This window comes from Copadichromis virginalis, linkage group LG7 (genome assembly GCF_057382275.1).
Source record: "Copadichromis virginalis isolate Kocher_CV1m ecotype Utaka linkage group LG7, C_Virginalis_male_GT1.1, whole genome shotgun sequence".
Lineage (NCBI taxonomy): Eukaryota > Metazoa > Chordata > Actinopteri > Cichliformes > Cichlidae > Copadichromis > Copadichromis virginalis.
This window is the reverse complement of record NC_140624.1, coordinates 65,558,396-65,580,007: the sequence shown is the minus strand read 5'-3', so window position 1 is coordinate 65,580,007 and position 21,612 is coordinate 65,558,396. Positions and strand designations below refer to the sequence as shown.

Sequence of the window (21,612 nt, the reverse complement as noted above, 5' to 3'; positions counted from 1 at the left end):
TTTTGTTATTGGTTTTACATTTCTGGTTCAAAGCCTCTAAAGAGCATAAAGTCTGTTCCATAAGTGTTTTAATAAAGTCTTTATCAAGTAAACTTTGTATTTCTATTATTAAAAGCATAAGGCACATATTAAGTATGAAATCACTATCAATCAGCAGATGCAGTGTTATTTATTTATTATGTTCTTTACTTGGCATAAAGTATTTATTTATATCTTGAACTACTGCACTGTAAATGTGTTTGACTTTTATATATTTTGCTAGAGTGTCCTTTATCTTTCTTGCCTCTTAATTCTTCTTTACGGTGTGTGAGAGAAACAGCATTTCATTTTTGCTGGATGTCCTGTACACGCAGCAAACTGACAGTAAAAATCTTTGAATCTCGAGAGAATGATGAAACGTTATTTTGATAATGAAAGCAAGATTTAGGTGTGAATTTTAATTTTATTCATTCAGGTTTTTTTATTTGCAAAGGCTGTTTCTAGTAACTAATATAGTCACTTTTGAAATCATTTATATTTTTATTTTATGAATTATTATACTGTTTCTTCTTAATATTTTTTTAGCTGTTTAAATTCCTGCTGTCTACTATTTACAGTCTGTTTGGAGCACCCACACTTTCGTTGTACACGTACAATTTCTATTCTTTTCTATTCTGTTTTTTTCTTCTCATGTTTTTCTAATATTTTTATTGTCATTTTTATTTTCGTAATTTAGCTTTTCACAAGGCCGATTATCTTTTATAAATGTATTTAATAACCAACTCCTAAATTACAACTTCAATAACGACACAAATACCAAAAAAGAAAATATCAACGACGCAAAGCGTCACGTGACTCCGCCTACGTGACGTCACGTGGCAAGATGGCGGCTTCCTTTGGAGAAACGCTGCTGCTGTGATCGTGTTTACTTGCCTACTTGTAGAGAATATTCAGGTGAAACCAGCCGTCATTCAACCGCAGAGGGGTCCGAGTGTCGTGGCGGAGATGAAGACCTTCTGCGGGAGAGCCAACCCGACCACCGGGGCTTTAGACTGGGTGGAGGAGAGCGAGGAGTACGACTACCACCAGGAGATAGCCAGGTATGCTCAGGGCGTCCAGTGACCACAGATGTGGTTTACAGATGTCTTGCGTACCCTGAAAACAAAGATCCTTAGAAACACTGAAGATATTCGCCACTCTGTGATCCTGTATGGAAGTTCAGTAATGCCGGCAAAAGAAATTGTAACGTTTGTCATGAAAATTCTCAACTTAAACGTGTAAAAATGCACAATAAAGATAAGAATATGAGATATAAAAGCACAGATAATGATATGGAAACAAACTACAGATACAGTCTCACTCTACACTGCTGCTGATCAATAAAAGGTTTTGAAAAATCAACGTTAACTGAAGTGAAAAAAATCATGGAAAAAATGGCCTAAAAAATGAGAATTGTAAAATAAAATTTAAAAAAAATTATATGTTTGTCTTTCTAAATCCAAATGTAAACAGAACATGAACATATTTTTTAAATTGTACATTCATTTTCTTATTTATCTTTTTCTTAACTTTCCTCTGTTTTAATTAAGCTCCTTTGACTGACTTTGTTATGGCACATGTTCTTTGTTGGTTATGTTTTCAAAAATGATGATTTTATACGTTTAAACTGCATTAGTGACTAATTTTTAAATTTTTCTTCTTTAATCAGTTTTTTAAAATTTACAATGATCCTTCATCGGTTTATCTTTCAGGTCCTCCTATGCAGACATGCTGCACGATCACGACAGGGTAAGACCTGGAGAAAAAGTCCCTCAGAACTCTCAGAAGTGCTTTTATTATTACTAATAATAAACCCAAATAGATGGATAACACATATAACAAGTGTCGTGTTTGACAGAAGAAATAAAAGAACAACACCGCTAACATGTCTTCCACTGCAGAATAAGAAATACTATGAGGGCATCCGGGCTGCTGTAGCCAGAGTGAAGGCTCGCAGCGAGAGGGTCATCGTGCTGGACATCGGCACCGGAACTGGCCTCCTGTCGATGATGGCCATCACGGCCGGGGCTGACTTCTGTTACGCCGTGGAGGTGAACATCACTGATCGCTCTCCTTCAGCATGGATTCATTTCCCCCTTGTGGTGTTTTAATATCAGTTAATAACTTTGTGATGCTTCCCTGCAGGTTTTTAAGCCGATGGCCGAGGCGGCGCAGTGCATCGTGGAGAAGAACGGCTTCTCTGACAAAATCAAGATTATTAACAAACACTCCACAGACGTCACTGTGGGACCAGGTCAGACACGGCAGTACTGCATCAGGCTGTGTGTTAATGAATCTCAACTTCACAGCTCACCCTAAATCAATTAAATCTTCTGTCCATATATTAACTTACTAACATCACTCTTTTCTCCCAAACTGTAACGATTCACTCCAAGCACAAAACCAAACAAGCAGAGGACATTTAAAAAAACAGCATTCATTACTTACACAGCAGTGCATCTGTTTTCATAACCAGAACCCTGTTTTCCAGATGGAGACATGCAGGTGAAGGCCAACGTCCTGATCACAGAGCTGTTCGATACTGAGCTGATCGGTGAAGGAGCTCTGCCCAGCTACGAGCACGCCCACCAAAACCTGATGCAGGTGTGTGCTGTCACACTTTTCCTGCATTCGTCAGCAGCTTCCTCACAGCTGAAGGTTTGGACTGTTTCCGGTAGTTTTACTTTCCTTTTGCTGCCCCGCAGGAGCGCTGCGAGGCCGTCCCTCACCGGGCCACCGTCTACGCCCAGCTGGTAGAGTCGGAGCTTCTGTGGAGCTGGGCTCAGCTGCAGCCAGTTGAGGTGGAGGGGGCCAGGCTGGTCCCTCCGCCCGCAGTGGGCCGGTGTGCCGGAGCTCACGCGGTGTGTGACATCCAGCTGAGCCAGGTGTCTCCTGCCAGCTTCACCCCGCTGGGTCCCGTCTGCACCATGTTCACGTAAGAAAGGAGACACTTGCTCGTATGCATCTGCAGTTATTCACATCCCTCTCTGACTGTCATCCTTTCCTTTCAGCGTGGATTTTAGCAAACCTGTAAGCAGCGCCTTCCAGGCCCACTCCTCCCAGTTTGTGGCTCAGTCAAGCGGCCGGGCTCAGGCGGTTTTGTCCTGGTGGGACCTGGACATGGACCCCACTGGGTCCATAGTGTGCACCATGGCACCCAGCTGGACTTACCAAAAGCCAAAGATGGCCCCGGTGAGTTACTGCTCTGCTTGTGTTTAAGCAGCCAGTAGCATCAGACTACAGCAAGCTCTTTAACAGCTCAGGCAGCAGTGCCACAAATATTCTTAAATATCAGAGGGAACAACACTTCAGTGCACTCACTTTATATTCAGTGAAGATGCCAGCAAAAATCTGTGACATGATTCTTTGTGGTGTGTGCAGCATGGAGAAACAGTAGGAAAATGTGCCTGGCAGTCTTCATCTTTGCATGGATTTTGTACATAATAATGAAACTGCAGTAAAATCCACAACTGACAGGATAAAGAAGCCAGAACTGATATTTTTTAAAGCTAAAATATATGAAGGTATTTTCTTAGCTTTGCATAAACAGCTGAGGTTTGACTCACTGCGTTTAGTATGAGATAAGATAAACCTTCATTAGTCCCACACGTGGGACATTTTTTTTGGTCACGGCAAAAAGTAAGTCGATAAATCATCGGTCACTGTCGTGTCTTTCAGTGGCGCGACCACTGGATGCAGAGCGTGTACTTCCTGCCTGTGGAGAGCCAGGTGACAGAAGGAGAGGAGCTGAGCCTGATGGTCTGCCACGATGACTACAGTCTGTGGTACAGCCTGCAGCCTCGCAGGTACAGTTTGCTCAGACGCATGTATACGCTTTGAACAATTTATTTAAGAGACTTCTTGAATCTGTCTGCAGCTCAACAAGAAGACATCAGTGCGATTGTTCTCACTGAATATGAGTGAAAAGATTCATGTGAAAAGCTGCACCCTATGATTCAGCGGATGGTAGAACCACGTTTAACAGCAATAACTTGAATTATCAGACATTACTCACAAACATGTCCTCCTGGTTGGGAATTGTCACAAACTGGTCTGAATGTCGATTGTTTCAGCCAGCGGGGCTCACAGACTGAGGCTCCTCCCTCTCGGCCATGTTGCACCTGCCAGGCTCACCTGGTTTGGACTCGGCCGCGTTTCGGCGAACTTAACGACAGACGGCGTACGGAGAGCTACGTCAGCGCTCTGCGCAGCGTAAGTGGAGGCATCGAGGCCGCCTGTGTAAATTCATATATTCTCAAATACGACTGCGGTTTAACGAGCTGGGTGAACTTCAGGTGCTGAGAGAGGACAGCGTGTGTCTCAGCGTCAGTGACGGGAGTCTGCTTCCTGTGTTCGCTCACATGCTCGGAGCCAAGAAGGTACGCCGCTTTCACCTCACAGATACTGTCGCTCCGTGACATCATCAGCCTGTTTTCACTTCCCTGTGTTTCCTTTTCTACTCAGGTGTTCGGTTTGGAGAACTCCCAAATGTCTAAACAGGTTATTGATGAGGTAATCATTCAGATCATTCTCAGCGGTGATGCTTTGAAATGTTTCAGGCACTGTATGATTTTTATTCTTGTTTCATTTTGGTAAAAAGATGATAAAATGGTTTCATATAACCAAAACTGTGTCTTATCCTGCTTGTTACGTCCTGTATATCAACATGAAAGCATCTTTCTCTGCAGGTTTTGGAAGCCAACTCCATGAAAGGACGTGTTGAGCTGCTGGAGATCAGGCCGGAGCAGCTGACCAGTAATGATGTAGGAGGAGAACAGGTACCGTCGTCTTCCCGATGCAACCAGGAAGCATCTGAATGCAACACATTTAGACTCCTTTAGAAGGATGTACCTCAAAGCAGGATTAAAGGGTTGACAAGTTTAAAGTCTTGTGTTTTCTGTGTTGACCTGGCTAAATCACTGTGGTAACACATAACCTGGTCCAGTCCAGTCAAACTGGGAGCATCTATTAATCTGTTATGACAGAGAGGATTTTACGTCAGGAGTCCCACCCACATGAGTGCTAAGGAAACTGAAATGTGTGAGGTGATGTTGGCCTCTCCTGTGCAGATCTCCGTCCTGATGGGTGAACCGTACTTCAGCACCAGCCTCCTGCCGTGGCACTCCCTGTTCTTCTGGTACTGTCGCACCGCCCTGGCAGGTCTTCTGCGACCTGACGCCAGCATCCTGCCCCGCTCTGCCTCCCTTCACATGGTGGCTGTGGAGTTCCAGGTGAGGCCGTTATGATTGTTGTTATCATCTGTATACAGGGCGATCAAACGTTCCCAGAATGGGACCCATAAACCAAAAAATCTTCTCTTTGTGGAAATCAGCTTACACTTGTTTCTGCGATGATCCTTCAGACTTTACACTTTAACCAATCAAATAAATACTTAATCAATCTATCAGATGTTGGCTGCTTATGTGAATTCAGGTCATATTCAGTGGTTAATACTTATTAGTTTTAAGCATGAAGACTGTTCACAGATGAAGGCGTTGTTAAATGTTTCATCCAAATGGCAACAAACAAGTTGCTATTTTGTTTGTTTGTTTTTGTTTTGTTCACACCAGTGAGTGAAGGTGTTAAATACTCTGATCATTTTCTGCATCTCCATCTTTCAGTTCTACATGCTGTGAGATTCCTCTCACGTGGAGGGGAATGACTGTGATTTGAGATTCAGTTATTTTAGACGTATATCCAATTATTTAACCAAAAAAATAAACGCGTTGTTTCCGTCTTTGTCCGCCTGGTAGGATTTGTGGAGGATAAGAGCGCCGTGTGGAACCTGCGAGGGCTTCGATGTCACGCCCATGGATGAAATGGTCCAGGTAAAATGAGATGATTTCACTGGATGTTAAATGAGGTTTTGAATGAGTTATTTCTATTTTAATGGCAACACTGTAACATTTGGATCAGTAAAAAGCATTATCTTAAAAACTCATTAGAGATGATCTGTAGTCGTTTTTATTGAACTAGTGCTCTGTGCTACTTCTATTTTGTGAGTTCTATTAGCTTTTGGGATTGAAGGTGTCAGGAATAAGACAAATACTCAAACAGAGACACCTCTAAATACTAGTTTGACCCTGAGAGAGGACTTTCATGTGCACAAGCTTGCTGAATCATTTCAAACTGCTGAACTTCAGCCTTCAAAAACTGAACAGAAAACATAATGAAAGCAAAGCAGTTAGTGACTAATGAGTGATTTGGGAGATTTCAATGCAGAATCAACAGTACAGTAAAATATTGTGTCATCTGCATATAAATGTACATACCAATTTGTGACGATGAAATAATGTAATAAAAATATATTACAAAAAGAAGTGGATCTACAAATGAGCCGTGTGAAACACCTTTAATTAATTTTTGGTATAAATTCGAAGCTCATTGACTCCTGCTGATCACAACTGTAACTATCTGTGTCCAAATAAATCCTTATGTCCCCTCAGCGCTCTCTGGATTTCCGCGAGTCCCGTGAGGCGGAGCCACACCCCCTGTGGGAGTATCCTTGTCGGGCTCTCACCCAGTCCACCGCCACCATGACCTTTGACTTCACACAGTGCCTCCCTCAGCAGCCAATCAGCAGCCAGGGCTTGCTGTCTTTCATTAGGTACAGTTACTTTAATCAGTGCCAGAACTAATTTGAGACATACATGTCAGTCTAATATGTCAGTTTTCTATCATTGTGGCTGTTGTGTTATTTGTCTTTTGTTTTCTGTAGTTTGTTTTGTCTCTTCTCTTTCTCCTGAGTCCCAAATGGTTGAAGCAGCAACTCCCTGAGCCTGGTTCTTCCTGTCAAAAGGGAGTTTTTCCTTCCCACCATCCAAATACTTGCTCGCGGGGGACGTCTGATTTTCGGGGTTTTCTCTCACCCCGTAGAGCTCCTTTTATTGTTGTGTTTTGATGCTGTTAAAATACTACTGTGAGGTTTGACGTTCATCTTCTGCTTCATAGAGTTGAGTCAGTAGCATATTTTCTATGTTAAACATGCTTTTCAGGGAAGGTCGTTGCCATGGTGTTGCATTGTGGATGGAGTACCACCTGACAGATGACATCACTGTCAGCGCAGGTCTCAACGGACCAATCAATGAGCAGGTATCTGCCTCAGTTTAGAGCTTCATTTCGTTACTAAATGACTCTTTCTTTAGGCAAGGCAAGTTTATTTGTATAGCACAATTCAACAACAAGGTGATTCAAAGTGCTTTACAGAGACATTAGAAACAAAAACAAATAAAAAGCACGATTTAAAATTGATTAAAACAAGCAAACAAACTGACTCTGGGAACTGATAAAAAACCGGATCCAGATGACCTGAGGGATCTGGAAGGTTCATACTGGGTCAGGAGGTCATTGATGTATTTTGGTCCTAAACCATTCAGAGCTTTATAGACCAGCATCAGAACTTTAAAGTCTATCCTCTGACGGACAGGCAGCCAGTGTAAAGACCTCAGAGCTGGACTGATGTGGTCCACTTTTTTGGTCTTAGTGAGGACTCGAGCAGCAGAGTTCTGAATGAGCTAACACTTAATTGCTAACACAGTGTTGAAAGAGCCGCCACCACAGGGTGAGAGGAGAGGTACACCCTGGACAGGCTGCAGGACTAACACAGAGAGACAAACAACCATTTACACTCACGTTCATACTTATGGTTAATTTAGAATCACCACTAACTGCATGTCTTTGGGCTGTGGGAGGAACCACAGGGAGAACCTCTTATCCAGGCATTCGCCAGCACTACCAACAGATGTGTAGTTGTTATACAATTTTAGTCTTCTTTTGTAGTTGCAGCAGTTTAGAAGGAGACCGGGTGTCTGCACCCTCTTAACCCTCATCGGCTGCTTGTCAGTACTCCTGGTTGTTTCTAATGTCAACAGATTTTACCTGCTATTATTTGGTAGGGCTGTTTTGTTTCAATGAGAAGAACAGTGATTATGAGTGCATATACAATACTGTAAATGAAAAACAATTAAAGCAAAATAAGTTTAAAGAATCACTAAAGATTACTAAAAGTGGTCCTCGGTGGAGCGTTTCACTGGGAGTGTGAAGTTTGGGGACACAGTGGACTTGCTGGGTTTTACAGCAGATGTTTCTCCTGCAGGGCGACTGCGAGTGGAGTCGACACAGGAAGCAGGGAGTGTACTTCTTCGGGTCGCCGTGGGAGATCTCAGGTGACGGCAGGGCCGCGGTGTCCTACAGCTTCACCTTTGAACCCAGTTTAGGAGACATTAGGATGGACTTCAGTGTCACATCTCAGTGACGTCGAGCAATCACCGACTGAACAGCTCACTTTTTGCCAAACCTGACATTTAACATGTTTTGTTCTGACTGAATCTCCATGATTAACCATAATTCAGAGTGTGGAACATGAGAAGCTTAGTGAGGATGTCACCAGTTCTATTTTTTACTTTCTGAGATGATACAGCTGCGGGATATTTTGTATCAGCTGGACATTAAAAGTCTGTTTGAAGTCGTTTTTTAATTCTCATTACAATAAAGGTTTGTACACAAAAACTTAGAAGAGATGTAGCAGCTGTCAGTCAGCAGGTTACAGTCTAGTAAAGCCAAATGTTGTTTTGAGAGACTATTTATTTGATATTCAGGAAATTGTTTATAAAGTTGTTTTTTTAAATTGGCGTCAAGAGTTTTTGTGAAAGAAGTCATATTCTAAAACGAGTGTTTAAAGCTGCTGTTAAAGCAAGGGATTACATTTAGATCCTGGGCCACCTGCAGTCACAATACCAATAACCATTTCTTAAGTATTTAGTCACATGCAGTGAAATAAATGGGATATGTTTAAACATTGTAAGGCTGGTTTTAGTTTATTGCAATGAAACAAAGAGAGGCAACAACACTTCTTTGCCTTCCACATACATACAGACCCTTCATTTGAACGGTTTAAATGCGGTTTGGTTTCGATGTCAGCGTTCGTAAATCTTAAACAGCCACTCGGTTCTTCAGCTGTTAGCGATCAGGTGTAAATGGAAGTTAAATTCAAGGAATAAAGAAAGCATGTCAGCTTTTCAGAATGACCTAGAAAGCCTTCAGGTGAAGGCGCTCTCACTATAGACTTTGTAGTCAATGATGAATCATTTCTATTGAAGCTGCAATGATGGAAACTGCAATCCAGCTGACAGATTGAAAAAAACATTTCTGTATGGTGTAATTGCACTGATCATCTTGAGAGTTTACTTTATGTTTTAAATCTCATCACAGCAGGACTCAAACATTCTCAGTGCATATTTACTCCCGTGTGGATTATACACAAAATGGATCAGCGAGGTGCCTCACTGATCCTCGGGGTTTAATCAGAGGGAATCGTGTCTACAGGGTTGGAAAAGAGAGGAATGTCATGTGTTGAGGTTTGAGCAGTGCGCGTTGCTGAAGTTGTGTTTCAAGCATCCGTCAGTGTTTTGTTGTCCAGAACGATTTTCTCTCCCGGCTTGAACGCCGGCATCCCCGTGTACGGGCAGCTGGCACATCGGAAAGCATCGCCAAGGTAACACTGCCACAAACAGAACAAAGATAATTATTATTTCTTTATTAGAACCAGAGGAGGGATGAGGAACCAATGCAGGCTTTTGAAAGTATACACTCACACTTCCACAGGCTGATTTTGGCAGGTCAGTCTTCTGTTTTCCTTTACTCTCCTGCTCCAGTTCTTCAGCTAGCCCACACGTGCTACACAAAGATACAGCACAGCATCACGTCACATGATGTCCTTCATGCTCATGCAAAAGTTTCAGATCGCCGCAAACTTCAGATTGCTCATAACACTGGATCTGTATGCTGTCAGTGAGAGCAGACGTCCTTAATGCGGACATCTCAAACATAAATTTTATAAGTCATGAAGCTGAAAATGAGCATGAGCCCAAAGGTTGTGCATGGGTAAATCGTGTAATATCTGGTTAAAGGTGCACTGACATTTCTGAAAGCTCGGATCTTGGTCTTAAATCTCTCCAAAATATGTGAGATTTAAACAAAACCTCACCAGCTCTTGCAGGCTTTCTTCTTCTTGTTGGCTCCTTCTCCACAGGCCGGAGCTTTAAGAGAAGCTGGATCAGGTTTTTTCAAGTCATCTTCATCCAGCAGAGCATCCGAGTCCATCAGATCCTACACAGAACATAAACACGACGGACAAGAAAAACATCAGTGTGTCATTTATGTGTTGCATTACTCCAGGTTTGAGAAACTGCAGAAAAATCAGCAATTCCCCACAAACTACATCGTGCTGAAATACATATATTTTTCTTTAAAAGAGGATTTGAGCCTGCCTAATAAACGGTCACGTGTGCGTGGTTCAGCGCTTCAGTCGGTGTACAAACTCACCACATCATCGTCGTTCATGTCGTTGGCTGACAGCGTCCACATTTTCACCGTGTTGGGATCCAGAGCAGGTTTCTCTGCTGAAATCACACATTTTAACCAACATTAGCTTCACAGCAGAGACAGTCTGAGGAGCTCACAGACTCACTCGTCACTTATAATGATGCAAATGCAGCATTGTTAAAAAAAAAAAATTAAAATAAAATGTTACTGTAGTGAGGACGACAGACAGCCCGAATAGGAAATGAAGTTTCGTCCTCCAAGTGGAAATTACATTATTCATAAAAAATAAAAAAGAAGCGATCGCAGACAAACTGGATTATTGTGTCTGTATAAAGAGTCGAGAAAGTCACTCGTCTTCTGTTGATAGTCTTTAAAACGTGAAAACGTTTGGTTTTTTTTTTCCAAATTGGTCAGCAGATTCCTAACTTGATTGTTCTTGACTTCATAGTGGTACTTCTTGTTTCTTCAGTTGGATTTTCTTTCATTTTAAACTGAGCAGAACTCAGTTTATTAACATAAAGTATTCCTAATGCCCAGACAGTAACTTCTCCTTTGTTAGAGCCATAAACAAAGCCATAAATCTGTAATCTGTAAAATTACAGATTTATGTCCCTATCATCATCAACTCAAACCTCTCTACAAACTAAAGGGAATCTGGCATCTGTAGCCTATTATATTAGATCATAGTTGACAGAGACGGTGAGCTGTGGATTCAGAGACAACAGGAGAAAGAACAAAGCGTACTTATGAAGCCTACCTGGCTTGGCTGTCTTTTTCCCAAACGACAGTTTGATCTGGCTCGATGACCCCACCTCAAAGTCGGGTTTGGAGGCAGATACGCGGACTCGAGACAGGGAGTCTCCTTGGTAACCAGAGGCTGCCCTGAGGGAGCTCAGCGCTTCAGGACTGAGCTCTGCTTTGCTGATCTGAATGACGAGACAGCAAACTGATATAAGCATGGCACAAAATCAGGGGCTGGATCCAGCCTTGTGAATACGCCCAGCTGGGAGCATTTTTTTTTTTCCCCACCCGTGACGTGAAGACCCACAGAAATAACGTGTAGCAGCTAAATTCGCTGCTTAACTGATGGACCCACAGTGAACTGAGGATTCCTCCATGTTCATACTAACACTCTGGGATGTGCAGCACACTCAGAGCAGCAGTTATACTGTGCCCTCCCTTATTAGTCAGCACTGGTTAAGGTAGGATGTGGCGTCATGTCGGTGTAGCACTTTCCCTGTCCCTATTACACCTGTCCCTATTACACCTGTCCCTATTACACCTGTCCCTATTACACCGTTATTGGGCTGGGAAGAAAGTGGCAGTGTAGCGTTTTGCCCAAAGTTCACGTTTTTTTAATCTCAGCAAATTTTAAAAAATTAAATAAAACTAAAAAGGTATGCAGGTTTTAGGGAAAACCCTTGTGACATGTGCAGAGGAGGGATGGTGGATATATTGGACAAAGGATGTTGAATATGGACATGACAGAGGAGGATGGCAGGGATAGGATGCGATGGAGGCAGATGATGCTCCGTGTGAATGAGGAAGCAAAAATGACCATCAGGTCAAACTATTAACAATAATTAGACCTCCTCAGTAAGGGGATTCTCAGAAGCCAGCAACTGAAAGACCCATACCAACTTCTTTCTTCCAATCATGTTCCTCACTGTTCAAGCAGCTGGAGACTCAAAATCTGTTTACAGAGACAAGCTTCCAGGAATTTAAACCCAAAACTAACTTCACAACATGTCAACCGGTGCCTCAAGTGCTCCGATCAGCTGGTCTAAGTGGAATAATGTCCTGAATATGCATGTTGCTGGAGTACACAGTTGCAGATGTTGGGGAAAACATCCCTCTACTCCACAGTGTGAACTAGGGCTGTGCGATATGACCAAAATCTCATATCCCGATATAAGACATCTATCATCCCGATAACGATATAAATCACAACATTTAAAATTTTCTGTAAATTCCATGAATCTCAGGCAGCTCGACTTGCATGAAGTGTTTTCAGCTGGGCGTTGTGTACCTGGAGTTATGACTTTTAGCCAATGCATGAAACTATACATTTTTAGACATAAGTTGTAACGGCCGCCGTTTTCTTTGTGAATATTTATTACACGGCGTGCTGCGGGGAAAAGCCTGTTCTAACGTTTGACTCTAAGGTTTATTTTTTAGCACCTGACGGCTCTTTTTTTGCTTCTCATCCGTAAATACTGCATACTCTTTCACAGGATTTTGTTTATTTTGAAAAGCCTCAACAGGATCTTGAGCTTTATTGTGAAAGGTTAATATGCAAAACAAACAAGCAGACGGCGGAGCCACGCCATTGTTTTACCATCGTGGTTGCTAACAGCAACGCGTAAAAACAGTCGCTTGTCCATCCGTAGTGTGGTCATATTAAATATAAAAGAAAGAGAAATTTAACAAATTAATATAACCACTACAGTGACCATCAAACGATGAAAAAAATATTGCCGTAAACATTTTATTTTGCCACACTGCGAAACAAACGATAGCGTAAAATGAAACGACAGACGTTTTTATATCGTCACCCGATATATATCGTTATATCGAACAGCCCTAGTGTGAACTACTCACCTCTGTTACTGACATAAAGCCGGACAGCTTCAGAGCCGACACCAGCTTCTCAGCTGTCCTCACACTTTGTCCTTCTGATTCTGTAACACAGATATACTCAGCACATTAAAACACATCGACACCGAGGATAAATACACCTAAACTGCTGTCGATAATGCGTTTCCACTGTAACAGTGCACACTTAGGCCACTCTTGTATCACGTGTCAAACAACAGTGTCCTTCACTCTCATTCAAAGTCACGTCAGTCATGCTGCTGAAGTGAGATAAACTTGATACCTGACACTTTGCATTGCCAGTGGTTACTATTTCACCTGTCATCCTTACCAGTCACCTGCCGGGACCGAGTAGCAGGCTCCAGAGAGCGGTCAGAGTAATGGTTTGTTGTTAATGTTGATCAATGGTCATGAGAATTTGCATAATTAAGATTAAGGAACTGACCTCCCAGCCCATTGTTCCTTCAGTGGGCTGGTTTCAGTCATTATGCAAATGTACTGTTTATAAGATTGGGGAAACCTGCAGTCAGCTGAGACTGAAGAAGTCACTTGGATGAGTGATGAAACATTTCTCCCACAAAACGCTACGTCCAGATGAACAGAATCAACTTTTGGAGAGGTTAGAGTAATGCTGGAGCTCCTTAAAATGCCCCAGTTCCAGGGGCACAGGAACCTTTTCACAGCTCTTATGACTGCAGGAATTAGGTACTAGAAGATTTCTTGGAACCCTGTTTTTTGGGGTCTCTTAGCTCCTACTTCAGGAGGTGTTTAACCTTTTAATAACTGAACAGTGAAATCCATGAAAGTAAAAAAACAAAAAAAACAATGACAAAATGAATAACAGTGAAGTCCCAGTGTTATTAGGATTAAATGTAACAGGTCAAAAGGATTCCATGCTGGCTCAACAAAGGGCAGCGAAGGAATTCAGAGCAAAAATCTAGAAGCTCAAACAGGTTTACACACTAGATCACAGGGTCAAGAACACTCTGATCCAGACTCTCATGAGACTCTGTAACATCTCACCATCCCTCAGGAGGAGCTGCTAAGTGGGACATCTGGAGTATGTTTTTATCTTCCAGCAGCAAATGGATGAATGGACTACTGTCTCTTACCTGTAACTGGTTCATCAAGGACCAGCTGCCCTCCAGGTTTGAGCACTCTGGCTATCTCTGCTAGAGTCTCTGAAGTGTGGATGGAGGAGCTGTCAGCCAGAAGGCAAGAGAGCACCCAGTTGAAGGTGGAGGCCGCGTGAGAGGCTGAGGAGAGGACAGGAGGAGACAATTAATGTGAAATACGCTATGTTCTGAACTGCAAACTAAAGTATTTCACAATGGAGCAGGGGTTCAAAGTGAGACGTAGGAGGTGGGTTAACCATAAGACCCAGTGTGCAGGTGCACTGGAAGAAAATGGATATTCTTTGTGAATTCGAGTTTCCTTTGTCTTAAAGTTCTATCGATTCAGAAATATTCATTTGCAAGTTTCATCAATAACCTCTTACAGGCAGATCTGTGTTCACCAGGTACATGAAGTGCATTTTAAATTCCCGCCACCTCAGAAAGCACCTCTCTTTAACAGCTGTTCTCCCGAGTAGTTAAGTAGCAGTTACGATAAGTACTGTAATTGTGACTATTTTTAGACATTTGCACACATGAACTCATGACAGAGATGCAGGGGAATTTAACGCGTGTTGATTGTGGTGATGATGACAGTCTACAGCTGCTGTTTCAGCAGTTTTCCTTAAGAGGTTAAGTCAGAGCATGTGTTAAAAAGAAATTATCAGGTGAACTTACACAGCAGCAGCCTGTCCATGTTCTCCACCGCCACTCTACCATCCGGACCGACGACCGCTCCCAGCGCCTCTGCGTACTGCTTCAGGGCCGTAGGTGTTGAAGGCTGAGCCCACACCAGCACCACTTTGTCTCCTGCTCTGATGCCAAGGTCTGCCATGATTCCCTGGAGGAAGTGAACTCAAGTTTTGATGCTGCACTTTCAGGTATAAAAGTTTGTGTGTTTAAAGGTGTAGGTAATGACTACTGAAGCATTCCATCCTTTTGCTGCTGTGGCCTCCACCATGACAACATAAATCCCACATGTACTTGCACAAAAACAAAAAAGTAAATTTTGTTGTTCTGGGAAAATCAACAGCAAGTGAACTCTTTCTTCCTGCTATCGTGTAGACTCTCTGACTCTGTAAACAGCAGCCGGGTCAAAGCTAAGCTGTTCATTAGAAACAAGCAGCAGTGGAAAAAATAATGAAAAGAAACTGCAGTTTTGGTGACTGTGGAGGTTGTAAAATTTCAACCCAAGGTCTGTAACTTGATGAATCAGCCAGCCTGCAAGAAAGGCCAAACTGGCATGTCTGTAACATTAAGACACAACAGATTCATCCAGTGCTCAACTCCACTCCCACTTACAGAGTCTTGATTCTGTATTCTGCAGAAGCCTCTTTGGCAGCTGTTAAAGCTTCAAGTCTTTTGGAACATGGCTCCACTGGATTACAGTGGGGCAAAAAAGTATTTAGTCAGCCACCGATTGTGCAAGTTCCCCCCCCCAAAATGATGACAGAGGTCAGTAATTTGCACCAGAGGTACACGTCAACTGTGAGAGACAGAATGAAGAAAAAAATCCATGAATCCACATGGTAGGATTTGTAAAGAATTTATTCGTAAATCAGGGTGGAAAATAAGTATTTGGTCAATAACAAAAATACAACTCAATACTTTGTAACATAACCTTTGTTGGCAATAACAGAGGTCAAACGTTTACTATAGGTCTTTACCAGGTTTGCACACACAGTAGCTGGTATTTTGGCCCATTCCTCCATGCAGATCTTCTCGAGAGCAGTGATGTTTTGGGGCTGTTGCCGAGCAACACGGACTTTCAACTCCCGCCACAGATTTTCTATGGGGTTGAGGTCTGGAGACTGGCTAGGCCACTCCAGGACTTTCAAATGCTTCTTACGGAGCCACTCCTTTGTTGCCCGGGCGGTGTGTTTTGGATCATTGTCATGTTGGAAGACCCAGCCTCGTTTCATCTTCAAAGTTCTCACTGATGGAAGGAGGTTCTGGCTCAAAATCTCACGATACATGGCCCCATTCATTCTGTCCTTAACACGGATCAGTCGTCCTGTCCCCTTGGCAGAAAAACAGCCCCATAGCATGATGTTTCCACCCCCATGCTTCACAGTAGGTATGGTGTTCTTGGGATGCAACTCGGTATTCTTCGTCCTCCAAACACGACGAGTTGAGTTTATACCAAAAAGTTCTACTTTGGTTTCATCTGACCACATGACATTCTCCCAATCCTCTGCTGTATCATCCATGTGCTCTCTGGCAAACTTCAGACGGGCCTGGACATGCACTGGCTTCAGCAGCGGAACACGTCTGGCACTGCGGGATTTGATTCCCTGCCGTTGTAGTGTGTTACTGACAGTGTTGGGACTAACGCGTTATTAAGTAACGCGTTACAGTAACTACGTTATTATTGTGGTAACGAGCACGGTAACTAGTTATTATGCCAAAATCAGGAACGCGTTAGCCGTTACTGGGATTTAGATAGGGTCGTTACTCGTTACTTCGTGTGGTGGCTATCGCGGAGCTTCCACAGATTCAGTAACATTAGCAAGTGGTGGAGGCCAGCAGGTGGATGAAGGAAAAGGGACGCAGAAGGAAAAGAGACCCGAGACGGCCGCCGGTCCAAGTGTGAACTGAACTTCAGGTAAGAAGTTATGACCTGCAGTCTCTCTGGGTCAGATATGAACCAAGTTTAGGTGAAGTTTATTTTCGTTATTCTGACTTTTTCCTTACTGCGTGCTAGCTAGCATGACGGAGTTTCTATACAGCTGGGTGGGTGCTATGTTACTGATGTTGAACTTTATTTTGTTCATAAGTTATTAGAGTTGCCAACCGTCCCGTCTGGTATTCAGAGAAAATATTACGCGTTTCTTATTGAGGTGAAAAGGAACAGTTTGTCCCGTAATTCAGCTACAATGAAAAAGGCACAAAGCTGGAATTATTCTGTGTCTTTGCTGCACAGCTGCCTCTTCTTCTTACATTCTCCCCCCTCCCTCTCCAGTTTCTACTTCAATCATGAAAACTGATCAATGATCAGCTGATCGGCTCTCTTGTTTGTTTATCCCACTTTGCGCCGAAAGAGGAAACCAGCGGATGTCGCGCTAAACAACAGCAGCACGTTTAAGCTTGATCAGCTGTTGTTAGAATTTATTTAATATTAATTTCTAGTATCAGCTGATGTTTGCTGGAGCCACAGCTGTAAAAGCTGCTGGTCATGATATGGTTTGGTTATCTGGTGAGAGGGAAACATGAAGATGAAACCAGGAGATGTCCTTACTGGATCATCAGAGCTGTGATGGAGAAACAGGTTTACCTTTTAGGTGACATGAATGAGTTGAAGGGAAGTTATGAACTGTTTCTGAGAGACAAATAACACCAGGATCCTTTTTTAGGTACAGTGGGGCAAAAAAGTATTTAGTCAGCCACCGATTGTGCAAGTTCCCCCCCAAAATGATGACAGAGGTCAGTAATTTGCACCAGAGGTACACGTCAACTGTGAGAGACAGAATGTGAAAAAAAAATCCATGAATCCACATGGTAGGATTTATAAAGAATTTATTTGTAAATCAGGGTGGCAAATAAGTATTTGGTCAATAACAAAAATACAACTCAATACTTTGTAACATAACCTTTGTTGGCAATAACAGAGGTCAAACGTTTACTATAGGTCTTTACCAGGTTTGCACACACAGTAGCTGGTATTTTGGCCCATTCCTCCATGCAGATCTTCTCGAGAGCAGTGATGTTTTGGGGCTGTCGCCGAGCAACACGGACTTTCAACTCCCGCCACAGATTTTCTATGGGGTTGAGGTCTGGAGACTGGCTAGGCCACTCCAGGACTTTCAAATGCTTCTTACGGAGCCACTCCTTTGTTGCCCGGGCGGTGTGTTTTGGATCATTGTCATGTTGGAAGACCCAGCCTCGTTTCATCTTCAAAGTTCTCACTGATGGAAGGAGGTTTTGGCTCAAAATCTCACGATACATGGCCCCATTCATTCTGTCCTTAACACGGATCAGTCGTCCTGTCCCCCTGGCAGAAAAACAGCCCCATAGCATGATGTTTCCACCCCCATGCTTCACAGTAGGTATGGTGTTCTTGGGATGCAACTCAGTATTCTTCTTCCTCCAAACACGACGAGTTGAGTTTATACCAAAAAGTTCTACTTTGGTTTCATCTGACCACATGACATTCTCCCAATCCTCTGCTGTATCATCCATGTGCTCTCTGGCAAACTTCAGACGGGCCTGGACATGCACTGGCTTCAGCAGCGGAACACGTCTGGCACTGCGGGATTTGATTCCCTGCCGTTGTAGTGTGTTACTGATGGTGACCTTTGTTACTTTGGTCCCAGCTCTCTGCAGGTCATTCACCAGGTCCCCCCGTGTGGTTCTGGGATCTTTGCTCACCGTTCTCATGATCATTTTGACCCCACGGGATGAGATCTTGCGTGGAGCCCCAGATCGTGGGAGATTATCAGTGGTCTTGTATGTCTTCCATTTTCTGATGATTGCTCCCAGTTGATTTTTTCACACCAAGCTGCTTGCCTATTGTAGATTCACTCTTCCCAGTCTGGTGCAGGTCTACAATACTTTTCCTGGTGTCCTTCGAAAGCTCTTTGGTCTTGGCCATGGCGGAGTTTGGAGTCTGACTGTTTGAGGCTGTGGACAGGTGTCTTTTATACAGATGATGAGTTCAAACAGGTGCCATTCATACAGGTAACGAGTGGGGGACAGAAAAGCGTCTTACAGAAGACGTTACAGGTCTGTGAGAGCCAGAGGTTTTCCATGTTTGAGGTGACCAAATACTTATTTTCCACCCTGATTTACGAATAAATTCTTTACAAATCCTACCATGTGAATTCATGGATTTTTTTTTCACATTCTGTCTCTCACAGTTGACGTGTACCTCTGGTGCAAATTACTGACCTCTGTCATCATTTTAAGTGGGGGAACTTGCACAATCGGTGGCTGACTAAATACTTTTTTGCCCCACTGTAGCTGACAGCTGGTAACTGTGCAGGTGCGGATCTAGCAAAGTTTTGCCAGGGGGCCAGGTAGGGCATTAACAGGGAGAGGGGGGCACAAAGAAATACTTTTCTTTCTTATTCTCATTTAAAATGTCTCGCTTTTAAAAAATAATTATCTGAATCTTACAACAAACGATTGATAGATTGATGCATATATACCATCAGAACAGTGTACATCACTGTCACAACAGCGTTTATTTTCATTCAAAGGCTTTATGATTTTTCCTATAATGGTGGGCCGGTCTCTAGTCAAAATGCCCGGGCCAATTTTCTGTCCCAGTCCAGCCCTGTATGCAGCTCATCTGCAGTCTGGTGTTGCCTACATCTTCCTATTCAGAAGGCAGAATTTCCGAGTTCTGAGTACAATCAAAGCACCACAACTGCAGTTTTTGTGTTGGATGTAAAAGGCGCACATGACGCCGTGACGTAGGCTAGAATCATGGCAGTAGTCAATGACGGTCCAGGCGTGGGACTTGTTTTGTGGAAATATGCACATTATCTTTTCCTTTCTATTGGTAGGTGGCACAGTGCACTTGTGGCAAGTAAGCAAGCTAGAAGACTGGCAAAGTTATGGAAGCAACACATTAACAAGAGAATTCTGAGTAAAACCAAAGTTACTTTCCCTAGTAACTAGTTACTTTGAAAGTAACGAGTAACTTGAAGTAACAGAGTTACTTTTGAGAGAACTAACTAGTAATGTAACCAAGTTACTATTTTAAAGTAACTTACCCAACACTGGTTACTGATGGTGACCTTTGTTACTTTGGTCCCAGCTCTCTGCAGGTCATTCACCAGGTCCCCCCGTGTGGTTCTGGGATCTTTGCTCACCGTTCTCATGATCATTTCGACCCCACGGGATGAGATCTTGCGTGGAGCCCCAGATCGAGGGAGATTATCAGTGGTCTTGTATGTCTTCCATTTTCTGATGATTGCTCCCACAGTTGATTTTTTCACACCAAGCTGCTTGCATATTGTAGATTCACTCTTCCCAGTCTGGTGCAGGTCTACAATACTTTTCCTGGTGTCCTTCGAGAGCTCTTTGGTCTTGGCCATGGCGGAGTTTGGAGTCTGACTGTTTGAGGCTGTGGACAGGTGTCTTTTATACAGATGATGAGTTCAAACAGGTGCCATTCATACAGGTAACGAGTGGGGGACAGAAAAGCGTCTTACAGAAGACGTTACAGGTCTGTGAGAGCCAGAGATTTTCCATGTTTGAGGTGACCAAATACTTATTTGCCACCCTGATTTACGAATAAATTCTTTACAAATCCTACCATGTGAATTCATGGATTTTTTTTTCACATTCTGTCTCTCACAGTTGAAGTGTACCTCTGGTGCAAATTACTGACCTCTGTCATCATTTTAAGTGGGGGAACTTGCACAATCGGTGGCTGACTAAATACTTTTTTGCCCCACTGTATGTGGAAATAGTTTTAAACTGCCATCTCTGTCTTTCCACATGTTCTGTGAGCTTTAAAGGTGTATTTACCAAAAGCACAGGTACCTCATATTGTGTTCAAGCACTCATACATGACACACCATCCTCTCAGACATGTAATTACTCAGCGGTAGATGATGTTGAGGAAGCTTTAGGGGATCTGTCCTGGGCCGCATACCTGCACTGTGAAACATGTCTGAAATTTTTTGTATTGACTGTAACGTTTATTTTATTCATATCCTACAAAACATTTGAAGAACAGAAGCTGACCCAAAGTGCTTCAAAGATGGGCACAATATCATTCGAGATTTCCTAAAAACACAGTATCAATATACATGAAAGGCATGTTTTCTCACATTAACTAATTATTAGTTAAAGTAAAAATCACAGTAAAAATCAAATCAAAGGGGTATTTATACAAGTGTGAATCTTAATGTAAAGCTATTCTAATATAAACGTGGAAGTGCAAATGAGTGTAATAAAAAGCCTTTAAGATCCAATCAGAGCCAAATTACAAAATGTTATTCTAATGTTATCGTACAAAGGTCTAGAAGGTTCCCTGTCGCTCTGTAAGTGACAGTGAAGAGATGTGTTTAAAGTCTGCAAAACAGAAAAAACCGCTTACGTGACATACCAATAATTAGAGGTTTGTTCTTGACTCCGGTGTTTCAGGAGCTCCGAGGAGCAAACAACGTGACGCAGCACCGGCAGAGGCTCGTAATCAGCTCCTAACGACGGCGTGAACACCAAGCAGCTCCCGCTACACGGCTACCCGCAGTATCAAAGGCTTAACGTTTGTCTACTGCTCTCCTAAAAGGCCTCTGGTGGCAGAATTAACTAAAGAAACAAAACGTAAACCGAGCCTACACGAAGACTTGCCTGCTGTCCTGATGGCGGTTAAACTCAGCTACAGTTACGTCAGAGCGTGTTTCCGGTTCCTATTTTCAAAGTAAAGTATTTGAGCCTGGCCCACGGGCCCACAGGCTGTGTGAAGGTTCTTCATACATTATGTATACTTGACTTAATATAAATTAATTTAGACGCAATAGGTTTATGCTTACCTAATACAGGATAATCCAAAATATATTTTTCAAACCTTTTCATGGAAAAGTTTTTAACTATTAAATTTATTAAAATT

General features: G+C 42.8%; 2 protein-coding genes across 3 annotated transcripts; one reads left to right on the top strand and one right to left on the bottom strand.

Moving 5' to 3' along the window:
* Positions 1–852: 852 nt before the first annotated feature.
* On the top strand, positions 853–8,648 carry prmt7 (protein arginine methyltransferase 7). Its single transcript, XM_085464796.1, has 17 exons — positions 853–1,079; positions 1,731–1,767; positions 1,920–2,069; positions 2,164–2,272; positions 2,510–2,622; positions 2,724–2,953; positions 3,030–3,210; positions 3,697–3,824; positions 4,092–4,230; positions 4,314–4,397; positions 4,483–4,530; positions 4,707–4,796; positions 5,088–5,249; positions 5,772–5,846; positions 6,465–6,625; positions 7,014–7,110; positions 8,114–8,648. Exons 1-17 carry the CDS (start codon positions 985–987, stop codon positions 8,270–8,272), a joined length of 2,058 nt encoding a protein of 685 aa, XP_085320922.1. The 5' UTR covers positions 853–984; the 3' UTR covers positions 8,273–8,648.
* Positions 8,318–21,404, bottom strand: ciapin1 (cytokine induced apoptosis inhibitor 1). Of its 2 annotated transcripts, XM_085464797.1 has the most exons (10): positions 21,109–21,404; positions 19,766–20,118; positions 14,727–14,889; positions 14,049–14,192; positions 12,943–13,022; positions 11,099–11,267; positions 10,342–10,418; positions 10,004–10,125; positions 9,612–9,693; positions 8,318–9,517 (listed from the first exon to the last, which is right to left on the bottom strand). In XM_085464797.1, exons 2-10 carry the CDS (start codon positions 20,087–20,089, stop codon positions 9,407–9,409), a joined length of 1,272 nt encoding a protein of 423 aa, XP_085320923.1. In that variant the 5' UTR covers positions 20,090–20,118; positions 21,109–21,404; the 3' UTR covers positions 8,318–9,406. The 2 variants fall into 2 exon arrangements, with proteins under 2 accessions (XP_085320923.1, XP_085320924.1); XM_085464798.1 differs by lacking the exon at positions 19,766–20,118.
* Positions 21,405–21,612: the final 208 nt, after the last annotated feature.